Source organism: Gordionus sp. m RMFG-2023, chromosome 3, assembly GCF_954871325.1.
Source record: "Gordionus sp. m RMFG-2023 chromosome 3, tfGorSpeb1-WG-v2, whole genome shotgun sequence".
In the NCBI taxonomy this organism is placed as follows: Eukaryota; Metazoa; Nematomorpha; class Gordioida; order Chordodea; family Parachordodidae; genus Gordionus; species Gordionus sp. m RMFG-2023.
The window spans coordinates 29,042,016-29,064,804 of record NC_088777.1 but is presented as its reverse complement, the minus strand read 5'-3'; the positions used below and the strand labels follow the sequence as shown (position 1 = coordinate 29,064,804).

The 22,789-nt window shown below is 25.9% G+C and overlaps 1 protein-coding gene across 1 annotated transcript in view; it reads right to left on the bottom strand.

Moving 5' to 3' along the window:
* Positions 1 to 21,042, bottom strand: part of LOC135926224 (uncharacterized protein CG5902-like) — a 42,186-nt gene extending 21,144 nt beyond the window's left edge. Inside the window, exons 1-2 of the mRNA XM_065462015.1 lie at positions 20,999 to 21,042; positions 20,609 to 20,954 (exon numbers count right to left, since the gene is read on the bottom strand). Coding sequence (XP_065318087.1) covers positions 20,609 to 20,931 — 323 coding nt within the window. The 5' untranslated portion in view covers positions 20,932 to 20,954; positions 20,999 to 21,042. The remainder of the gene's footprint in view (positions 1 to 20,608; positions 20,955 to 20,998) is intronic.
* Between the last annotated feature and the right edge of the window lie 1,747 nt (positions 21,043 to 22,789).

The following is a 22,789-nucleotide window of genomic DNA, read 5'->3' as shown; positions in this document are numbered from 1 at the left end:
TATTTCTTCTACTAATCTTCAACTACAATTCACCAAAAATGAGCATACCCAAGATATTGAAATCCGCTTTAATTATACGATAACCTTCCCTCACATACTCTAGTTTCAGAACTTACAGACAGCAAAGGAAGGCACAGTTTGCACTGGAGATCGTGTAAAGGCCGCATCCTCAGCCATAACCCGGCATACTCGAATATCAGGAATTTTTAGATCCGGTGAAAAGCCCTTTGATGGAACCTTCCTGCTCCCATGGAAAAAGGGCCAACAGGAACTATTCCTGCATAGAACCATCAACCCCATCCAACCAAACTAATACTTACTTGAACAAAAAGAACAGCTCAAAATCGCAAAATATCTGGAAATTTCAGATCATGTTGTCATTTCAATTATATCCGCTACTTTAACTTCCTTTGATAAACTTGCCTTATATTACTTCAAAGATTTAGGATCTCACAACTGCAAAGCTCGTCGCCGATCTTCTAGTATAACTTCAAAGCTAACTATATTAGCTCAACGGCGGTCTCCTTTCCAAAGAGCTTTCTTAGCCTTACTCGTCCTTATTTTTCTTTGATTTTTAAAATAAACTAATTTTGTAGTTACTATCATATTATTATAGCTAAAATTTAATAATATATATTCTATAATGCGTTATAAATATAAGTTTAGTAATGTATTATATTTTATGAAAAATTTAACCAAGAACAACATTTTCTTACAAAGCAATAAGATGAAAAAATTTAGAAAAATAAAAAAATACTAAGTTAATAGCCTTACCAGCTTACCCATTCTATATGGTTAATTATTGATTAAACAGGCCATATTTTATTTTAAAGAATTGTAATCAAATAAAATTATTCCATAAATCAAAAAAATATAATTTGTATTCATAAAAATTGCATATGAACATTGTATATAATAAGAATTAAAATAATATAGCATAAGATTAAATTATACATTAAGATTAATATTATGAAAGGCCCTTAGGTGAACTAACATGGGCCTTGAATAGTATTCTACAATCCTGTACACCCTTCAGACCCTTCAACTCATTCGTTTTTTGAGCGGAGCCAATAGTCCCAAATATTACTCCAATTTATAGCTATTTAGACTAGTGATCTGCATCGGGGCCTAATTTTTCAAGCCCGGCCCGAACTTTTTTTAAAAAAATTTACCGACCTGGTTAGGCCCGAATTTATTTAAATATAGAAATTAATATTTATAATTACTTAAAATAAAAGACATATGTTATATGTCGTTTAGTTTCAATAAATAAAATCAAATATTTTTATTTTACATAAAATATTCAATATAAAATTGATAAATTTAGATATATTTAAAAAAATTTCTAAGGTCCGACCCGAATTTTTTTTACAAGGCCCGGCCCAAATCCGGTTATTTTATATAAAATTAAGCCCGAGCCCAGCCCGAAGCCCGTTCGAGCCGGGCCGGACTCGGTCCTAACTTTGCAGATCTTTAATTTAGACTATCTTCATCTTTGAGAGCTAAAGATGTAACAAGGTTTTTTTTAAAGTTAATAACATAACATAATATAATTTCATATTCACAATTCTAAATTTTCAAATAGTTGGATAATTATTACTGAGTTGAATAATGATAATTTTATATGAAGAGAAACTAAGATGCCAACCTTCCACTGCATTGTTAGTATTCAGAGCATGCAAAGCGTAGAATTGTATCAATTCTATAAGAAAATGCTAAAAAAAAAGTCACATCCTCTCCTTCGTTAACATTTTTCCGATCCAGGTCTCCTAGTATTCGATCAAGGGTTCAAGAATATGTCGCTTTTCTCTTTAGAATTCACTACCAATTAACTCCTCAACTCCGTGAATTTTAACATACACAGCAAAATTAGTAGGAGTGTATCGATACCACTTTTTGGAGGCCGATTCGATCCTATATTAAATGTATTCTGCCTATTACCGAACCGATATAATCTAATTGTGCTCTTTATGCATACTTAATTTTTAAATGTGCAAAAGTAAAGAAAATATTTTTATTAATAAATCATTTATTTATATAATAATAATAACATTATATTCATTTATTTATATAGTAACTTTTTTTCCGTCAATATACTATTTATTAATTTGTCTCTAATATATGAAAGTATAATTAAATAAAACTAAAAAGCATTATATAACGCTATATATAAAGAAATAATAAATAATTTTTGAACCAAAATAATTTAGAGAAAAACATGATTGGGTTCCTAAAACGGTACAATAGTTAAATTTAAAAATGTTTATTTGTATGGTCTGCCGGAATAATAATTTCCTAGGTTCGTGTTTGTTATTTAATTTTGTGAGTTAAATTTTTTAAACTAAAGGTGATAGGAGTAAAATGTCGGTTTGGAAGAAGTTGCAAATGGCGCGAATATGAAATTGCTGAGGCTTTTGTAGGGGAAGGATGAGACACATATAATCCCAAATAAAAGATTTACCAATGGGCCAGATGTGGTCAGGAACAAATATATTTAAAAAATTTAAATAAATATTTAATTAATATATCGAAGATCTAAAATTTCTAGTTTGTCCGAGAGGCGACCAATATCACCAGCTTTACTAATAACAGATTCTGATGATATATTTATGACAGGTGTTGCTAGATATTGATGAGCAAGTTTAGAAAGAGTGGGATATTTATGGCAGTTCACAGCCAAATATTTTAAAGGATCTGCTGGGGTATTATCATATTCTTTAAATATTGGTTCTTGAGATCATTTTCAATAAAATGCGGGCAATTTTGATGGTATTGTTAATTAAATTAGACTCTTCATTTACTTTAACATCATCAGCATAAGATCCCCAAACTAAATAAGTTGAATTGGTTGCTGGTATTGATGGAATTCCTTTCATGTTCATATTTTGATTTTTTATACTAAATAATATATAAATAAATTAAATTTTTTATAAAAACTGACTGAATTAATTACCTCACTAAAGTTTCTGTTAATGCATTCTAAAAGTAATTTTTATTGATTGAATATTGTTTTAAAGTGGGGCAAAATTTTAGATAGTAAGTTAATTTTTCCATTATAAATATAAGAAAAATGTATTGTGATTTTTATACATCGCATCCTTCATAGTCTGAACGCCTGTATACCGCTCATCATGATTAGCAAGTTCCTTTTTAAGTGATTCTCATTTTCTCCATTAATTTCTTCTGTAATGCGCTGTATTGGTAATAAATACAATAGAAATTTTTTTACAAATTAATAAGCCATTTTATCGAATCGTATCGGCAAATTTAATTATATCGGACAATAGTAGATATAATCGGCCCGATTAGATAAAAAATATCAGTACATCTCTAAAAATTAGGTTTATTTTATTTGCAGTGCAAATAAGTGCGAAAATAAATAAAAATTCTAATTAAAGATGAGGAATCTTTTATAAAATAAACATTGGATCATCCCTAAAAATTTCGCTATTTTTTAAAAGCGAACCATTTTAAGGGCTGGCCCGCAAAATACAAAAAGAATGGTTATTTGAGACTGCTTATGTAAAGTATAAATATTCCATAAATTCTGCATATAATTGACCAATTCAGTCATTTATTACAAATTAGTTACACACTCTTGCATACATAATATATATTAATAAATATAACTCATATATAAGCTATTAATTCACGAACCTATTTTAAAAATGTAGAACCTAAAGTTTTCATCATCCAACTATATGAAAATTTATAGAGTATGAAATCATATATTATAAAAAAATCTTGTTTCATTTTTAGGTCTCAAAGACGAAGATAATCTAATTGCTAAAAATTTGAGAAATATTCTTTGGGATTATTGGCGCTGCTCACAAAAAATAACAACGCGAGAGCCCAAAGGGTGCACAAAATTGTGGAAGATTACTATTCAAGACGTCCATGTTGGATTACCTAAGGGCCTTATCTCATAATATTAATTTAAATGTTTAATTTAATATTATTAAATATATACTATATTAATTTTACATTCTTAAATATATGTATTTATTATAAATAAAAATTATATATTTTTTGGTTTATAGAATAATTTTGAATTTTGATTCAAAAAAATTGATAAGATATGGCATGTTTAATCAAAGATTTACCCAGTAGAATAGGTGAGCTAGTAAGGTTATTACCAGGGTTGCTAGATTCATTCAAATAAAAAGCGGGAAAATTTAACAATATTTCAAAAAATAATATTTTATAAAAATATTAATTTTTTTCAGGCGATTTTTCTTATCTAATACGCAACAGTAAAATAAAGGAAGATCGTATATTAGTTTTTTAATATAAAATGAATAAATATTATTTAAAAAATCAGTATACATATTTTTTGTTCATATTTTCAGAAGATTTAAATTTTTATTTTTTGTTACAAATTCCTTAAAATCTTTACAAGTAAACTATGTTTGATCATTAATTCCGCTTCCAAATCTGAAAAGAATAACCGATTACGATCTTTCCACCAGAAATTTTTCATTAAACTAAATATGCGCTTTAAATCAACGTTTATAAATATGGTAGCGAGAATATAATGCATATTTTTTCAAAATTTGCCGCAATGTTCTTTTAAAAGAGAACTCATTTGTTTTCATAAGATAAATTCGATATATTATTTTGTTCTATAAATGTATTTAAAACGAATTCCTGAAATATTTCATCTAATTAGATATCTTTTATATTAAAATTATTATTATTAATTCAACTTCCTCGAATTTGATATTATTATCGAAAATACTTAGATTAACCCATTTATTATTTGTAAATTCATATTTTTTTTCTAAATACGAAATGATTGTTTAAATGAATTCATTAACTCAATTTTTATTAATGAGATTTCATCATGATCATTACATTTTACAATATTTTGTCTTACAACTGAGCCATAATGATAACTTGAGCTAAGATGTAACTAATTTATTTATTAATGAAAACATCTCCACTGCAATTGAATTTATGGATTGCACTTTTATAACCACGTTGCTTAAACCCTTTAGGTTCCCTCATAAAATTAGTATGATGCAACACGATATTTAGTAATTTTTTTATTGATTCTAGTATAATATAATATAAAACACACAAAAAAAGTTTTTTAAATTCAAAATGGCGGCTCTCCCTGGTGGTTTTAAATTCATATCATTGACACCTTATGGAAACTTTCGAAACAGTTTCTATTTTTATTTAGACATAGTGGTACGTTGCATGATTTGCACGACCACCTTGTTCTTCTGGGAGTTAACTTTGTACTACAGAAGGTACACCTTCGTGAGGTTCCTGCCTGAGGTTGATGAGCTGAGTTTTTTAGTCTAATTTCTGGAAGGATATAAAATTTATTATTTTTTCTTTGCATTGATATATAATTATTATCATTATGAATATTATCATCCCTATTAACATTTTTACAGTATGCCAATTCGCTAGCAATTATTTGTCTTCGGAATTCTTTCGATGAGAGTTTATTATCTGTAAGAATATTGTATATTATGAATGAATTGATAATCGCCGCATCTATCAGCCAAAAGAATATTGGCAGCCACCATTTTCGCCCGCGAAATTTCATATAAAGACTTTAAATGGTCGAAATGGTCAACAGACCCCATATATTTATTATACATCTTTATCATTATTATACATTTTACGTCAAATACTTCCCCTTTTTTATTTTTTCTCTTCACAGTATCTACTGATCTCGGATCAATATAATTGGACATTATAAATACGTCACGATTATCTCGACATTTAATTATACTTATATTATTTTTGTCACTTCTCCAGTCAAACTCACCTCTTTTTAATTTTGTTTCCATATTCTTTATGGGCAAGTATCTCTTATTTTTGTTTTGTGTTCCGGTAGCAAGTATCTCTTATTTTTGTTTTGTGTTCCGGTAGCATATATACCTTTCTTTTTTAAATCGGCCATTAGAGTATAACTCGTAAAATAATTATCGAAAAATATTTTATGATTTTGAAGTCCTTCACAAAACTTTGTTACAACATTATAACCAAGATTACTTTCAACCTCTTTATTTTTCCCAACATAGATATTAAAATCATTCATATAACCTGAATTATCGCATCTCATCCAAACCTAAAAATATAGTTTAGCCGAAATAAATAATGACAAAATTTACACATTACCTTGAAACCGCGTTTCGTGGGTTTCTTAGGCATGTATTGCCTAAATCCTATACGGCCTTTAAACCTAATCACTCCTTCGTCAATTGCTTGATATTCCGAGGGAAGAAAATATTTCAAGCAAGAGGAACGGATATTATCAATGAATGGTCTTATTTAGTATAATTTATCATAATTTTCATCATTTCTCGATGGTTCTAAGATATTGTCATTTATATGGATGTGGGCCATAAGCCAAATAAAACGTTTTACTTTCATTATGGATGAAACAAAATTGTCATGGAATTCTGGTTTAGAACTCCAATAATCTTTGTAATTTACCATAGTTTTAATTCCAAAGAGTATATGAAGACATAAAAATTTTCTTATTTCTGTAGGAATAGTTGGTTGATATTTAATATTTTTTTGTTGGGCATATAAATTGGTATTGAATGTAATTGTATTTATTAGAGAATCATTAATAAATTTCTTATATATATCTGATGGATACAATGGGTCCGTTTAAAGATGATATTGGACCTGATATTTTATCAAATTCTAATGCTGGTTGTGAAGAATATTTCTTGGACCAGATAGGATTATTATGGTTTGTAGCAGATTGATCATACGCATCTTGTTCAGAATTGTCATTGTCATCAATTTCAATTTGATAAGGTGTATCCGATTCATAATCTTCACTATCAATTTGTTAACGTGTATCCGATTCATAATCATCTTCGGAATCAGTGGATGAGTTGTCTAACGAAGAACCTTCAGATGGAATGTGCATATAATCATCCATATATATAACAAGCTAAAATTATTGCGAAATGAGTTGGCAAAATTTATCAATTATTTAAAAAATAAATATTAAAAATATTGTTGTTAAGTGGCAGTGGTTAGTTTAATATACCACATTAAAAAGATCAAAATAATATAAATATTATTTATTTGAGCAAAAATAAATATTAGAAAGATAGATAAAATAGTGAGGAATATATATATTTAAGAATATTTGATAAATATACTTACTTATAATTAAAATTCGAATTTTAAGAAAAATCACCGTAAAAAACGTATTTTGAAATAAAGGCGCGAAAAAAAAAATTAAAAAATAACTCCTCCACAAACATATGAAAAAGAATATCTTTTAATATATATTCGTGGTGGTTTCATTTTATATGATCAACTCCTTTAGAAGATATAAAGGTTAAAAGGTGGTTTTATATTTGCACTACCGCGACCGAAAGGGTTAAGGTCGTCCCTATATTAAAACCAGGCCTAAATAAGCCTCGGCCAATATATTTCAATATGAATTAGAATTTTGGGGGGATTAAAAATAAAATTTAAGAGCTAAATAATTTTTATTAAGTCTTCCAAGAGCCGGTATAATGATAGGCATCTTGTTGGCAATTCTTAGAATTTCGGACTATTCAATATCTTGAGAATCCATATTTTTAAAATAGATACCCTGTTTGAGGATATGCTAAATTCGGCATTCATAAAAATTATCTCTATGCCTATTGATAATGAAGCATGCCCTTTTCTTCCTACATTGTGAATTGTAAGGCACAGGCAACCAATGGGGATAATATTTTCATTCAAAACTAATAATTCCGTCATTACACTTTGCCTTTTCCCGAAATTCACACTTGCGTTATCGGCATAAAAAGATGTTATATTTGATAGTGAAAGGTAACAATTTTCAAGGCTCTGCATAAGCAAAGACGCAATATCCTTCGATTTCTCCGAACCGATAATTTTTTTTAGAAGTTTGAAACACCTCTTTCTTTATTAAAATAGCGCAACATTATTGGGAATGTCTTAGCATTTCCATTATTTGATAAATCAGTTAATAGAGAAAATGGACGATTTTCCTTCAAAACCTCTAAGATGTGTTTTTTAATTTAAGGACCTAGGATATTTAACACTATTTTTGAAGCTTTTGTTCTTCTAGATTTTATGCTTTTGGCAATTTTTGAATCAGGAAAGAGCATAGGCAATAAATTTGTAGCGCAATCTGTAGATAAATAACTAAGCGAATGTTTTATTAGATGAATGTCCTTTGGGCCATTACAGTATTATCATCACATAAATAATTGTTTTTGAAGTATGGTTGGATATTATGATGGTTCCTTATTTTTTAAATTGAATGAGTTTGCCTTGTTGAATGTTTAACATCATGGACTCCTCCGTGGCTTATATTAAATTTTGCATTGCATATTATACAAATTGCATCAAGGCTTTATTTTTTGTCTTCTCTGACCCATGAATAAATGGAATTCCAGTTATTTTATTGCGATTTAAATTCTTTGGGATGTAAAACTATCTTTACACTGTAATTTATATTTATATTTTCCTTTCTCATAATATGGATAAAAAATAAACAAAAACAAGATGCCTTTTTATAGGTATCATTAAATTTAAAAAATGATAGCATAAGTTTCTGGTTATTTTTAATTTATTTTTAAAAAAAATTTAAAAATCGGGAAAATTCTTTTTAGGAAAATTGGGAGAAAGTGTAAAAAATCGGAAGAAAGCGTAAATCAATGGACGGCGTGTTTTAGCGTAAACTAAAGTAAAATATGGGAAATTAAGTCAAACGCTAGAGGTCTGGCAACCCTGGTTTACTTAACTAATTGTTTTTTGGTTAAATACATTTTTTTTCAATCTTATTGCTATCAAAGTGATAGTGTAATAGTGCGCACAAATTGAACGTTTCAACGTCGTTTAAATTGGAGAGCATTTTTTTTTGTTTTAAATATAGACGTTTGATATTAAAAAAAATAAAAATTAACGGTTCAATTTATGTTTACATTTTTTTTATTTGCGTTTTGAAACGCTGCGTTGAAACGTTCAATTTGTGCGCACTATAAGACATAATAGTTTGTTTCTTGATATTTCGTTTCAAACCTTATATAAAAATAAAACATAATAGATTATATAAGTAAATAAAATCCTTAAGCTTCTTGTTGAGTATAATCCAGATTTAAAGCACTTAAATTAAATTATGGTAAAATCTCAGAGTAAGTAATTTTATTCTTATATTATCCAATAAATTTAAATTTGACACTATTATTTCATTCCTATAAAAATCTAATCTACAAGCGAAATTCTAATTCTATCATTTATATAATATATAACAGAGCGGTTCGTTTTCGTTACTTTATAAATTTAATATTTTTCAAATCAAAATAAATTTCCATATGGTCTATATGCTAAATTCTTTAATGAGATTTCAGTTGGCAGAAAAACTAAAGATACTCTCAAGAAAATTGGAAATATATTGAAATTTATCTAAAAATTTTGTCAATTATGAATTGGTTCAATGTCTCAATTATTAAATAAAAAGGAGGGCGCAAACACAATTGAATAAGTTTCTCACTTGTTAAAAATTTTCAGCATTGAAATAATCCAGAGAAAATTTAAAGAAGTCAAATTTTATTTATTGAAATCCTATAAATACAGTGGCGTAGCTAGGAATTTTCCTTAGAGGGGGTCCATATATTTAAAAGCTTGGGGCTTTGTCCCCCAGACCCCCCTTTGCCATTTTGCCCGGCCTTCGGTTGAGTTTATCTTAAAAATTATATTTATTTTTAAGTGCTAGAATTATTGATCATTTTAATTCGTGTTGTTAAACGCGATATTTTAGCCAAAAAAATATTGCTCAAGCCTAGATTTCACGAATAATGTCTAAACCTTTGTATCATCCATGAGCAAAATTTTTAGAATTAAAGTATTTTTTGAAGGTATGATCCAAATTTTTTTTTCTCTGGGGGAACCATATCTTCGATAATATATGATAAATATATTTTTTAAATGCATCAATAATATGTTATTATAATTTAGTAGATTATTCTCAATTACTTTATAATAATACTATCCAGAATAATTTCAATAGTAATATAATATCCTTCCACAAACATCAACACCAGAAAAATATAAATATTCATGGTATTTATTTGATAAGTCACTTTTGAGTCTTTTGAACATATAATTTTAAAAAATGATCTGGGGGGTTCAACCCCCCCCCCTCCCCGTATCTACGCCGCTGTATAAATATAATTTTTGGGGAAAAATGCGATAAATTTGATTAAAGATGTCGTCAATATTTTGGAAATATCTATAACCTATATCAGAGATCTGCAAGCCCGGTCCGGGTATAGTTGAGCCGTATAAAATGTTTTGAAATATTCCAGGGCGGTAGGGTCCAAAAAATTTCAACATTGAAAATTTTTTTATAAACCCGGACCAAGCCGAAAATTTTGAAACTCAGATATTATAATATATAATAATAATATATTTAAAATTGAATAATAAATACATCACATTCATTCATTTCTGATATTTCCATTTCAAAGCCATCTCTCGTTAAAATAACTAGTTTATAAAAGAAAAGTAAAATATTTAAAAAATACTATTTCTATACTCGACTATACTAGGTGATTAAAATAGTTATAAATTTAGGAGACTACTTTATAATTATTATTTTTAGGCAAGGTTACATTAAAAAAGGTGATTAAAATAGTTATAAATTTAGGAGACTACTTTATAATTATTATTTTTAGGCAAGGTTACATTAAAAAAATGCAAATAATAAAAGTTATTTTTTATACAGATTACTAAATTTTATAAATTATTAAAAATAAAGTTATATAGCAACCACATTATTTTAATTTGTCTATACTTTACTGTAATGGTAAATAAGATATATATTGATTTAGAGACTAATTATAATTTTTATTTTTAATTCAATATACAAACATTATAAAATAAAACACATTATGCAAAAAATGAAAAGAGTACTCCTTTTCTTTTGTGTTAAATGAAAAATAATCTTTATTTGGATAATTTTAAGATACTAAATTAAATTATCATATTAACTGAAAAACTAACGTAAAATACCGAATTGGTATATCTTATAAAGCCCCCAAAATTATTTTCTTTAAATCCAGGCTGTAAAAAAATTTTTTTTATAGTAGGGCAGAGCCGAAATTTCTTTTTAAAAAAAATAATACCCGGGTCTAAAAATATAAAACCCGGGCTGACATTTTATAAAAATAATTCGGACTGAAGGTCACTTATATAAGCAGGGATGTGAACCCGAACGGACCCGGACCCTCCTGAACCCTCGTATTTTGACTGAACCCGAACCCTTTTTAAAAGTGAAGGGTCCAAGGGTTCTAGGTGTCATAAAAAATTTTAAAAATAAAAATATTTTTTTAAAAAATATATAATTTTTTTTTAAATTTTATTAAAGTTTTTTGTGGAATCATTTATTTTATTTTCCCGTTTTTCTTTCAATTTTTTTCCTGAACTTCCATTTTATTTAGAGATTGATATCATTAGTGTAGGCAATAATATTTTATTATGTATTTTTTATGCTATGTAGAAAAACGTTGATTATTTTTAAAGTGAATTGTGTAATAATATTTTAATTTAAATGATAATGCACAACACGTTTGTCCTCAATTTGTATGATGCTAGAACGATTATTAAGTTTGAAATATTTCTGTAATTATTTTATTATAGGAGCATGTAAAGTCATTTTGTCGGAAGATGATTGGTGCCAAATAAAGGGCCTTACTAGTGTATTAGTTCCTTTAAAAATAACAATATTAAGATTACAATCAGAACAATTATGCTTATTTGATTTTTATGGCATATGGATTTGATGCCGATCAGATTTAGAAAAATTTACAGCCTTTTTATATGAAATATTAGAAAACATGAAAATTCGAGAGCAACAATATTTGCAAAATAGTGTTGTATACGTTACTATATATTTAGACCCTCGATATCAAGTTTTATTGAGTATTGAGCAAAAACAAATGGCTAAAGACCATCTTAAGGATTTATGGCATACGCAAAACTCCATTATTTACAATATATTGGAGACTACGACAATACCTAGTTGTAGTGATAATAATAATAATGATAGCAACATTGATGATCTTGAAATTTTACTTTTAGATAGAGAAAAAAAATCAAATTATCATCAGATAGAAAGGAGGATCAAAAAATGCCTTTTGCATCTATAATAGTAAAGTTCTCAGAAGTTAAGAGAATAAATAAGGATACAAATATTTTAAAATTCTTGAAAATTCTTCATATCCAGAATTATATATCTTGTCTAGAATCTTCATGGCTGTACCGGCGACGCAAGTACAATAATTTTATAAAGATAACTTTCTATTTTAGGTAAGGGTAGAACGTGAATTTTCATCTTTGAAATATATATTGTCTACTTTACGTTGAAATCTCAGGGATGATATTTTAAAAGATATTATGATTGTGCGATTGAATCATTAAAATATAAATTATTTCATTTTTAAATTTTTCATTTGTAAATTATGAATATGTACATATTGAAGTATAATAATAAATGAATGAAAAAAATCTTATTTTGAGTCATTATTTTTATGTTCCCTGAACCCGGACCCGAACCCTCGACCAGGGTCCTTTTCAAATTTTATTCCTATACCCGAACCCTATTTTTTTATCGAAGGGTTCACATCCCTGATTTAAAGGATATTTCTCTATAAACGTTATTCTCTTTAAATTATCAGAATGCTGAATATTTTGAGTTTTATTTACTAATTCATTTATAATAATTTCGGAACGGATCGCGTCGGGACTGGGTCTAAAGATTTTTTTTATCACCTGGCTTCAGATGGACTCGGGCCAAAAAATTGATTTTCTAGGACTCTAAAATAAATATTAAAAAATTATGTTTATAATTATTTTCAAAAATCCCTTTTTATTTTCATTAAAATAGCTAACGGCTCTATTAGACCTAAACTGTCTGGAGAGATGATTTTGTATCCTTCCAAAATTTGTAGCTTGTTGCTTTGAAAGCATAATTACGTTTTATTTATGTTTAGTGTGAAGCCGGTAGCTTGAGAATTGGTTTACAAATTTATAAAGCACTAAATATGTTAGATGAGGAACCACAGATAGTTCCATCGCCTAAATCTATAGATTAAGGTTTAGTTGAAATTCTAGGTAAGCGGAAAATTATTCCCCGATTAAAAAAAGGAAAAAATATCCCCTGGTAGATGATTCCCCAGAAAAAAATTCCCATCGAAAATTTTTCCAAATTCCCCATTTTTAAGATTTTAAATTAAATATAACGAAGAATAAATCCACAGGAAAAAAAAATACCAATTTTTTTTAAATTATCAAAAATGGTTTAATGACAATTCGGCGCGTATCTAATACAGCTGCAATTTATTATAAATTTATTAGTATAAAAAAAAGGATGATTAAATATAAGTCATTTTGAATGTTAGTCCTTATAATTATTTCTTTATATTTTTTTTACAAAAATCTCAATTTTATTTACTAAATGTGTGATATCAATAAAAAATTTAAAAATATCAAAAAAAAAATTAACAACTAATATTTATACCGATTTCTTTGGTGGACCAATTTACGATATTATAAGGTATGTTGATTAGTAGCCAATATTATGTAACCCTAAAGATTTTGCGCATCGAAGAATGAAACAAATAAAGAAAAGGAAAGGTTTGGACCTCTATCTCTAATGTTACATATTATTTATTTAAAATCTTAATCGACCGTTTTTAAAAATATGCCCAAATCGGCCCGACGAATTAATGCGCAATTTTATATATTTATTTATATTATAGGTATTAAAATTATAAATACTAATTAAAAATAAAATTATAAATAAAATTATAAATTTTCAGTGTCATTAAATATGAGAAATTTGACATTCCAATTATCATGGATAAAAAAATATAAGTGGCTTATCATGACATTAATTTAAAAAATAAACTAAAAAGATTTTGTCCGACTAGATTCATTGAAAGACAAGAGTCCGTGAAACTCTTTATTGAACTATATAATGTTGTATTTGCAGCACTAGATTTTTATATATCAAGCAAGAAAAAAAAATCAACAGATGCTGAGAATCTTTTGCAGGCTATTATTAAGCCACAATTTTTTATATCCATTCAATGTTGTTTATTTTTTATTTAATTATACATATGATTTTAGCAAAATGCTATAAAAAATTGATTTGGATTTAAGGGAGGTTATGAATAGAGCAAAGGATATTGTTAAAATATTAACAAATATCAGAGAATGTGGATGAAAAATTTCATGAAATATAAGAGAAAATAAAAGAGATTGCTATAATATGTTTGGGATTGAAATTTAACTAGAGTAGTTTCTAGACAATCCAAATACTCAAATATTGATGCAACTAAGATTGAGGATTCTCATAAAATAAACATTTTTATTCCTCTTATTGGTACATTTTATTTAAATTAAAGGAAAGATTTATTAGTCATAATTTTATTTTAAAAAGATTTTATTTTCTTTTGCCGGTCGAGTCTAAACTGTTGGTTACCACGTTAGGATATTAGGAAAATCTCAGAGTTTTACATGATGATTTAGAAGGCTCGTATGATAAGTTTTTGTAATGTGCGATTTTCGTAAATCTTGACAGAATAGAGTATCCTTTGAGACAAAAAATGCTCTGCAGGCCCTTTCCATGTGTAATTACACTTTAGATTCCCTGACAATATCAAAATATTATTAACTATTTTAGCTACATTACCAATTAGTACCTGCACTAATGAAAGGCCTTTTTCAACTTTAAAAAGGTTAAAAACCTATTTAATAAATACTACAGGTGATTTAAATGGATAAAAAATATTTATATGGAGATTATTCTAGATAAAAATTTGATACTAGATGAATTATAAAAATCTCAGATAAAAGTAGACCTCTCTTTATATTCAAATTAAAATGTTTAACGACCGATTTGGGTCAATTTTTAAAAACTGTCGATTAAGATTTTAGCCAAAATAATATGTATATAATGTGATAAATTTGTCCACCAATAAATCTTAGTAAATAAAATTGAGATTTTTGTAAAAAAAAATGTAAAGAAATAATTAATGGGACTAATATTCAAAATGACTTCTATTTAATCATCCTTTTTTTAATACTAATAAATTTATAATAAATTGCAGCTGTATTAGATACGCGTTGAATTGTCGACGCGCTGAATTGACGCTGCGCCGAATTTTCCGCGCCGAATTGAAGTGATACCATCAAATAATCATTTTCTGAACGTTGAGTATTTATTCTCTATGTTTAAGGATTTTTTTAAACATTTCTGTTTTAATTCTAAGCGATTAAATAGGGCACTCTTAAAATATGAGAATTGATAAATCGGTTGGTAGCTTTGATACTTTATAATTTAGTAGATAGCATAAAAAGTATAGATTTGTGACATCTTAGAAAGAAAACATAATAGATTTTTATAGAAATAGATGAAAATTATAGAAGAGGTTTTCAAATTTAAAATTTTTTTAAAAAAATGTGAAAGCAAATTTTTTCCTAGTATGGAGGTTATTTTCATAATCCACTTTTCATCTAGATATCAATATATGTTAAGAAAACAAATAATTTTACCACATTATTTTACCATGAAGGGAGGGAGAGGGGGGGGGGTGTATTTCCAACACAAGCTACTAAGGTTAAAAGGATATATAACATTAAATATGAATATTAGAACACTATTCTGTTCTGTACGTTTATATCTTACTGAATCCCTAACAAATATAACAAAATGGATTAATACTATTGATTTTAAAAATTGTATCTGACTATAAATTTCCAAAAAAGTATTGATCCAAATCACTGATTACAAGGGCTTATTTTAAAAATGGTAGAAGACCTTAATCCAACAACTATCTTTCAAATAATTAAACGCTACCAAAAAATATACTTTTATAAATATTATAATTTTAAATATATTTAATTCATTTACATTATCAAAAATATTGAAAATTATTTTTAGTCGATATTTTGTTAAATTGTAGAAAACACAGGGTGACTATAATCTTAAAATATAAACTTATATTTGAAAAATTTCCAACTCCGATATATAATCCCCGTTGCTCCTTGATATTATTCATATTTATAACGTTGAAAGGAAAGTTATGTTCAAGAATAAATTTAAATATTTGGGTGGTTTATTGTTTGTATAAATGAAATCATTTTCATTTTGTTATTTTATTACTTTTACCATTTTAAATATTTTTGATATAATAAATTAATTTTTTATGTTTATTCTTCCGTTAAATAAGCACAAAATTTTTCATGAAGGCTATTCCTACAATTATCATAAAACTACGATAAATTTTAAAAGATACAAATGTACATTGTATAATGCTGAAAAATGTCCAGTTATTTTGAAATATTACAATGAAAATCTATTTAGAGATATCATTATCCAAGGATGTTTCTATCATCCAACTCAATCTACCATAGGAAGATTCAAGAATCAAAATAACAATATATCGTAATGATCCATCATTATGTTCATTTGCAGCAATGTCGACGAATTAACATTTTTACCTGTACATGATGTTAATAGAGGGATGTAGTAATTGTATCGGATGAAAACTGAGAACTATTGTAATATTTTGATAAAAATTATATGAATGGGTTAAGAAATGGGACAAAGGCAAGTAGAGCCATTGTTCCACCTGAAACATTTGCTGGGGAAAATCAAATAAATAATGTATGTGAAGGGTAGAATAATCAATTTCAGCATACCTTAGGTCACAAAAACCTAAGATATGGGGACTAATCGAAAAGATAAGGATGGAAATAGCCGTCGACATGAGCAAAATAGCCCAATGGAGTATTGGGATCAACACTCCCCCAAAAAATGGTAGCTATAGTGCAAAACAAAATATTTTGAAAAATTTATGTATTGATTTTTTAGAAGAGAGAAGGGACTTATCTAATTTTCTTTCTTTAATTAGAGAACATGATCTAGAATTGTTTCATATATCATTTTAATAAAATATAATTATTTCTTTTCAGTAAATTTTAAAAAAAAATTCATAAGCAAAACAATAATTGTAAGATTTGAAATATATACTCAGTGCTGAATAGATGTTTTTTGACTAAAATGGTCAGTTTTATCATTACTTATGGCAGTAATATTTAATTTAAATTAATCAGTAAAAATATAATTTAGCAAGTTTTGTATTGATTTTGTATTAGCCAGTTAAATTCTTATAAGGCATTAACTTCAGTAAATTTTTATCAAATAGAGGAGACCAGGTTGAATTGCAAATTTCCTATTTCGCCACCGAATTTATATATATATATATATATATATATTATATCATTTAATAGCCCATCATTAATTAAAAACAAAAAGGGCACTATTCAAGAGTTTGTAAAAGTCATGCTATTATTTTTGCCAACTAATGATAAATATCAAATTTGTTACATAGAACACAATATATTTTATATTATTCTAATAATTATCAGAAAAAGACTTCATATATAGCATAACAAAATTATATCAATTGAAAAATTGGTTATCTATTTATGAAGGCAATTGTGAAAAGCCTCTTATCTCCAACTGATATTTAAAATTTTAATATATTTCTAAAAACTTCATGATGAATAATAATTTGAGTAAAAATAAATATTTTTTTATAATAAATATTTTCTTGAAATAAAAATTTGATTTTCAGTAAATACCTAAAAGTTGATGAAAATGTGTAAAGGTGAACTTGATTTATTTAACTTTTCGTTTAATTATTCCTTAAATCTTCAAGGAAATTTGAATTTAAAAACATTTTGATTTAATAAAAGTAGTGCAGATCCGGGTCAAAAAATGGTATGAATTTATAAATACGGGCCAAAATAAAAATCTGGGTCATTTTCATTACCTTAGCTTATAATAATATTTGGCTAATATCATAGAGACTAGGTATCCAATTGGCTTATTTTATAAATATTGTTTTGTTGGGATAAGGCCATAACATTTTACATTATATTGGTTAGGTTAATTAATAATTTAAAAATTTGGCTAGGTTTAATATTAATCACGAGTTTTTATTCATAATTTTGTCTAACAATTTTATTTGGAGATTTATATTCCTATTTTGTTAATTTTCTAAAAATAATTTAATATTTTATAGGATCTTAAAAAACGGGGAATTATTTTCCTGGGGTGTTTTTCCAGGGAATTATTTTCCTAGATTCATGTTTATCATCCAATCTAACAAGAAATATGATCGTCAACTTCATTAGAAAGAGTATATTTTTATCTTTTGAAATGCATTCCAAATAAACTTAAAAATTGTAGGGGAAATAGTTTCTTTTAAAAATTAAATTCAAATATCAAAGTAGTGGACATAGATGATAGAGATCTGCAAGACTGGACTCAATAAAAAAAATTCGTGTTAGGCAACTTGTGAAAAAATTCTTAACAGGCCAAGAGGCTTTGCAGATCTCTGATAGATAATACTTACGTGATTGATAATCTATTATGATTTGAGAGTTATTTTTTAATTTTACAATTTGATATTAGTTTAAATAATAAAAAATATAAATGATTTCTCACCATATTGAGATTAGAATTAACAATCATTTTATATATTATGTCAAAAATCTAAATAATGAATATTAAAATAAATCACGTAATTTAGTATTTGATTTTAATAAAATTGCATTAAAATATTGATTTAAATTACTTATTTTTTATAAAAACCTGGGTGATTTAAATCATGATAAAAGATTTGCAAAGCCCAGCTCACTGATCAGGCACAAAATTAATAATGGATGGGCTAGGCAAAAAATTGGACCAGGCTGGGTAATTTATAGATAAAAAATTAGGTAGGGCCTTGAAATCTGATTTTTCGTAAATTTTAATAGGCCAGCTCAGGTATTAAAATAGATCAAAATTTTAATACCAAATAAATGCTCATTTATTTGATTTTAATGGTGTATAACTAGAATAAAAATAATATAGGAAATTTATAAAAAATTATACAAATTATTTATGATATATGACCAAATTACAGATACACATTTATATCAAATATAATTGATTTATAAAATGGTTGGAGAAAGATAGAAATAACCATAGAGGAGATCAAGAGCATTAATTAATATTGGAAAAAAAAATTAGATATAGACATTATAAATGTGTTGGCCAGAAAATTTACAAAAATGACCAGGGCAAATTTTTCTAAAAACTATAATTGTGCCAGGTAGTTTTAAAAAAAAAAATTTAACAGGCCAGGTAAAGCAACTTGTTTAAAAATTCTTAACAAGCCAAAATGACCAGGCAGATCTTTAATCATGAATATAATTGATTTTTATTAATCAACCCTAGTTTTTAAATATAACTAATACTTTAAGTAGTTACCTTATATAAATGTAATAAGTAACTTTTAACAATATTTATCTTAATTAGTGTGATAAATTATATTGTATTGGAAAATATAAAGCATGGAATTAGTTTCATTATTTAAGATGTAGCTTGTAACTTTTCAAAAGTAATTTTAGTATTAGAACATTACTAATATTGGAACATTAATTTAAAAAAAATAAATCAGAGAATTGCATCGGTTAAATTTTCAGGCTTAGTTCATATTTTATTTTTTATCTCATATTTTTAAGCTTGGGATTTTATATATTTTCAATCCAGCCTGAATTTTTATTCTTTTTTAAGCCTAGCCCAGACAGTTATTTTTAACATTTGTTGATCTAAAATTGTGTGATGATTGCACTTAATATGAAAATATTTCATCAATTATGACATTTTATTAGATATTGAGTTTAAAAAATCATTGATGAAATAATCAATTATGACATTCATTTTTATGAGATATTGAGTTTAAAAAATCATTGATGAAATATTCAAATTATGAAATTAAGGGTTCATTTTTTCAAATAATAGCTTGTCTTATTTTGAAAATATAAAGAATATGGGTTTAAAGTAAAAAGTAAATATTAAAAAAAAAGTATAATAACAATCTAATTAATAAATAAAAGGAAAAGTCCAGAAAAGTGATTTGAAATATGTTATACAATGATATGAGGATTTATTTATTTATGAGATATTAAGTTTAAAAATCATTGATAAAATATTATCAAATTATAAATTAATGTTCATTTTTTACAATAATAACTTGTTATTTTGAAAATATAAAGAACATGAGTTTAAAGTATAAATATAGAAAAAAAGTATGAAGGCAGTTTAATTAGTAAATAAAAGGAAAAGTGATTTGAAATATGTTATACAATGGTGTGAGGAATAAGAAATTATAATAAAGGTTACCTATATTAAAAGTTCTAAAGGTAAATTAATATATCTGTACAAGATCATCTTAATTAAGGCTTCATACATCACTTTATCTAATGTGGTGCAGATATTTAATTTATCAGATTTTAAGTAAGAAAATAATATTATAGAGATAAATAGAATTATTATTCTAAATAAGATGTGATTATCAATAAATAAAAAATAATTGTCTTATCCTTAAATCAATATCACATCAAAAGTTGAAATTTAGTTAATGTATATGTAAAATTCAGTGAAAACTTAAAAATATATCAATGCATTATAAATTAAATTTGATTATATATTTTGAAATGTAAAAAAATATTGATACAAAGAATATTATGACAAAGAACTTACTAGTTATCACGTGGTAAATTGGGAGACTTAGGAATGTCATTGCCATTTAGATGAGCTTTTAGAACATCAAAACAATAAAAGCACATATTGATATGGACAATATTTTGCCCATTAGGCATTATAGAGAGATGATTAGACATGTTCATAATTTTTGGGCAACCTTCACTATAACCATTCATCCAATTATTGCCATTTATAGTTAAATTATTGCTATTTTGATTCGCTGGTGAAAAATTATTTATTTTCTGCTTTTTAATAATTCCATCATTGCCACAACAACTGGGACATACATGATTATGAGATTTATTACTGCTATGATTCATTTATACTAATAAATTATTCCAAACTAAATCATATTAACAATTGTTTTTCTTAAAAATTAATCGTTACTTGGCAATTATAAAAAATTGGCAATCAGTATCTTTATCAATAATTTAATTTAGCCTATACATTTGTGAAGAAATTTTGTTTTATTTTTATAGGTCCACTAGGGGTAAAAACTAACTAGCCTTGTATTGAAAAATTTTCCTTTTGTCACACAAAGTTTGTACGTATTTTCGGAAAATCTCCAGATACAGATGCAGATACTTTTTAAAATTTTTATTCTAAGATAGTAGATACTTAGCAAAAATTTTAATAAGTTTTAAGATGCTGTATCTTATTTTTTAGTATCTAAAAACAAAATGCTGTTTAAAACTTTAAAAGCAAAATATAATAAGCTTTATTTTCCAAATAAAATATGTTATAGTATAAATTTATAAAAAAATATATAAATAAATTTACGTATTTAATTGACAATTTTTTATATAAGATGATGCCACATAAGATTGTAATAATTGTGATTATTTTATCATTAAAAAAAATATTCTAAAATAAATTATTTAACAAAAATTTAGAAGAAATTAATATATTTACTTTGAATAAACTATCATTTTGAATGTATATGATATGAAAGTCCCTATTTTCTATCAGGCTAGTACCATAGTTTTCTATTGTTGAATAGGTAAAAAAAAATATTCAAAAAAAATAATTTTTATTTAACAAAAATGTAGAAGAAATTAATATATTAACTTTGAATAAAATAGCACTTTGAATGTATATAATATGAAAATCCCTATTTGCTATCAGGCTAGTTTACCATTAGTTTTCTATTGGTGAACAGGTAAAAAAAATACTTATATGGATATTTTAACATTAACAGGTGGTGATTCAATGATAAAGACATTGAAGCAAGGGAAGCATTGCTTCCCTTAAAATATTTCTTAAAAATTCTTAAATATAAAATAATATAATCTTTACTCTATATAAAAAAATTTTAATACTAATCTGACTTAGTTTAAAATAAAGAATATAATTTTCATAACGTTAAAAAAATATATATTATTTTTACATTAAATTACTATTTTTTTACCATGTAAAAAATTTACTATTATATTTACTACGTTAAAAATTTACTATTATTTTTACTGCGTTAAAAAAATAAATATTATTTACTACGTTAAAAAAATATAGATGGAAGAAAATTTAATATTGCTTATTTTTTATAAAGAATAGAAAAATATTGCTCATACGATATATTTTTGGTGTAATTTTTTAAAAAAATATAAAATTTAGGGAGCCAAATATAAAATAGCTTATTTTTTCAATAAATAAAGAGAAAATCATACGGTAACGTTCAAAAAAAATATGCGCTAGGGAAGTAAATAAAAAATGCTTTTTTTTAATATAAATAAAAGGTTTTTATATTATTTTTTGATCTCTTCTTTTTTTATAATAAAAAATTTCTTCTACTTTAGAAGAGTTAATTAATTTAAAGTCTAATTAATTGAAATTGCTTTTAAAAATATCATTTAGAACGAGAAATTTGATGTGAGGAAATTGATTATGTAAAAAGTAAGATCAAAACCAATTTTACAAAACTTGAAAAAATAAATCAACTTTCATTCGTATTTTTTCTATCGATAAGTAGTGTTGCGTAATCGGCTAAAAACTACGCCTAAGCCTAATAAGGCTAAGCCTAAAAATCGGCTAAGCCTAATTAGGTTAAGCCTAAAAATCGGCTAAGCCTAAAAATCGTCTAACTAAGCCTATATAAATCTGCTAAAATTAAATTAGTCAAAATTCTGCATCGATGCTTAGTATTAATTATTATTTATTTATTTTAGTAAAATAATTTATTTT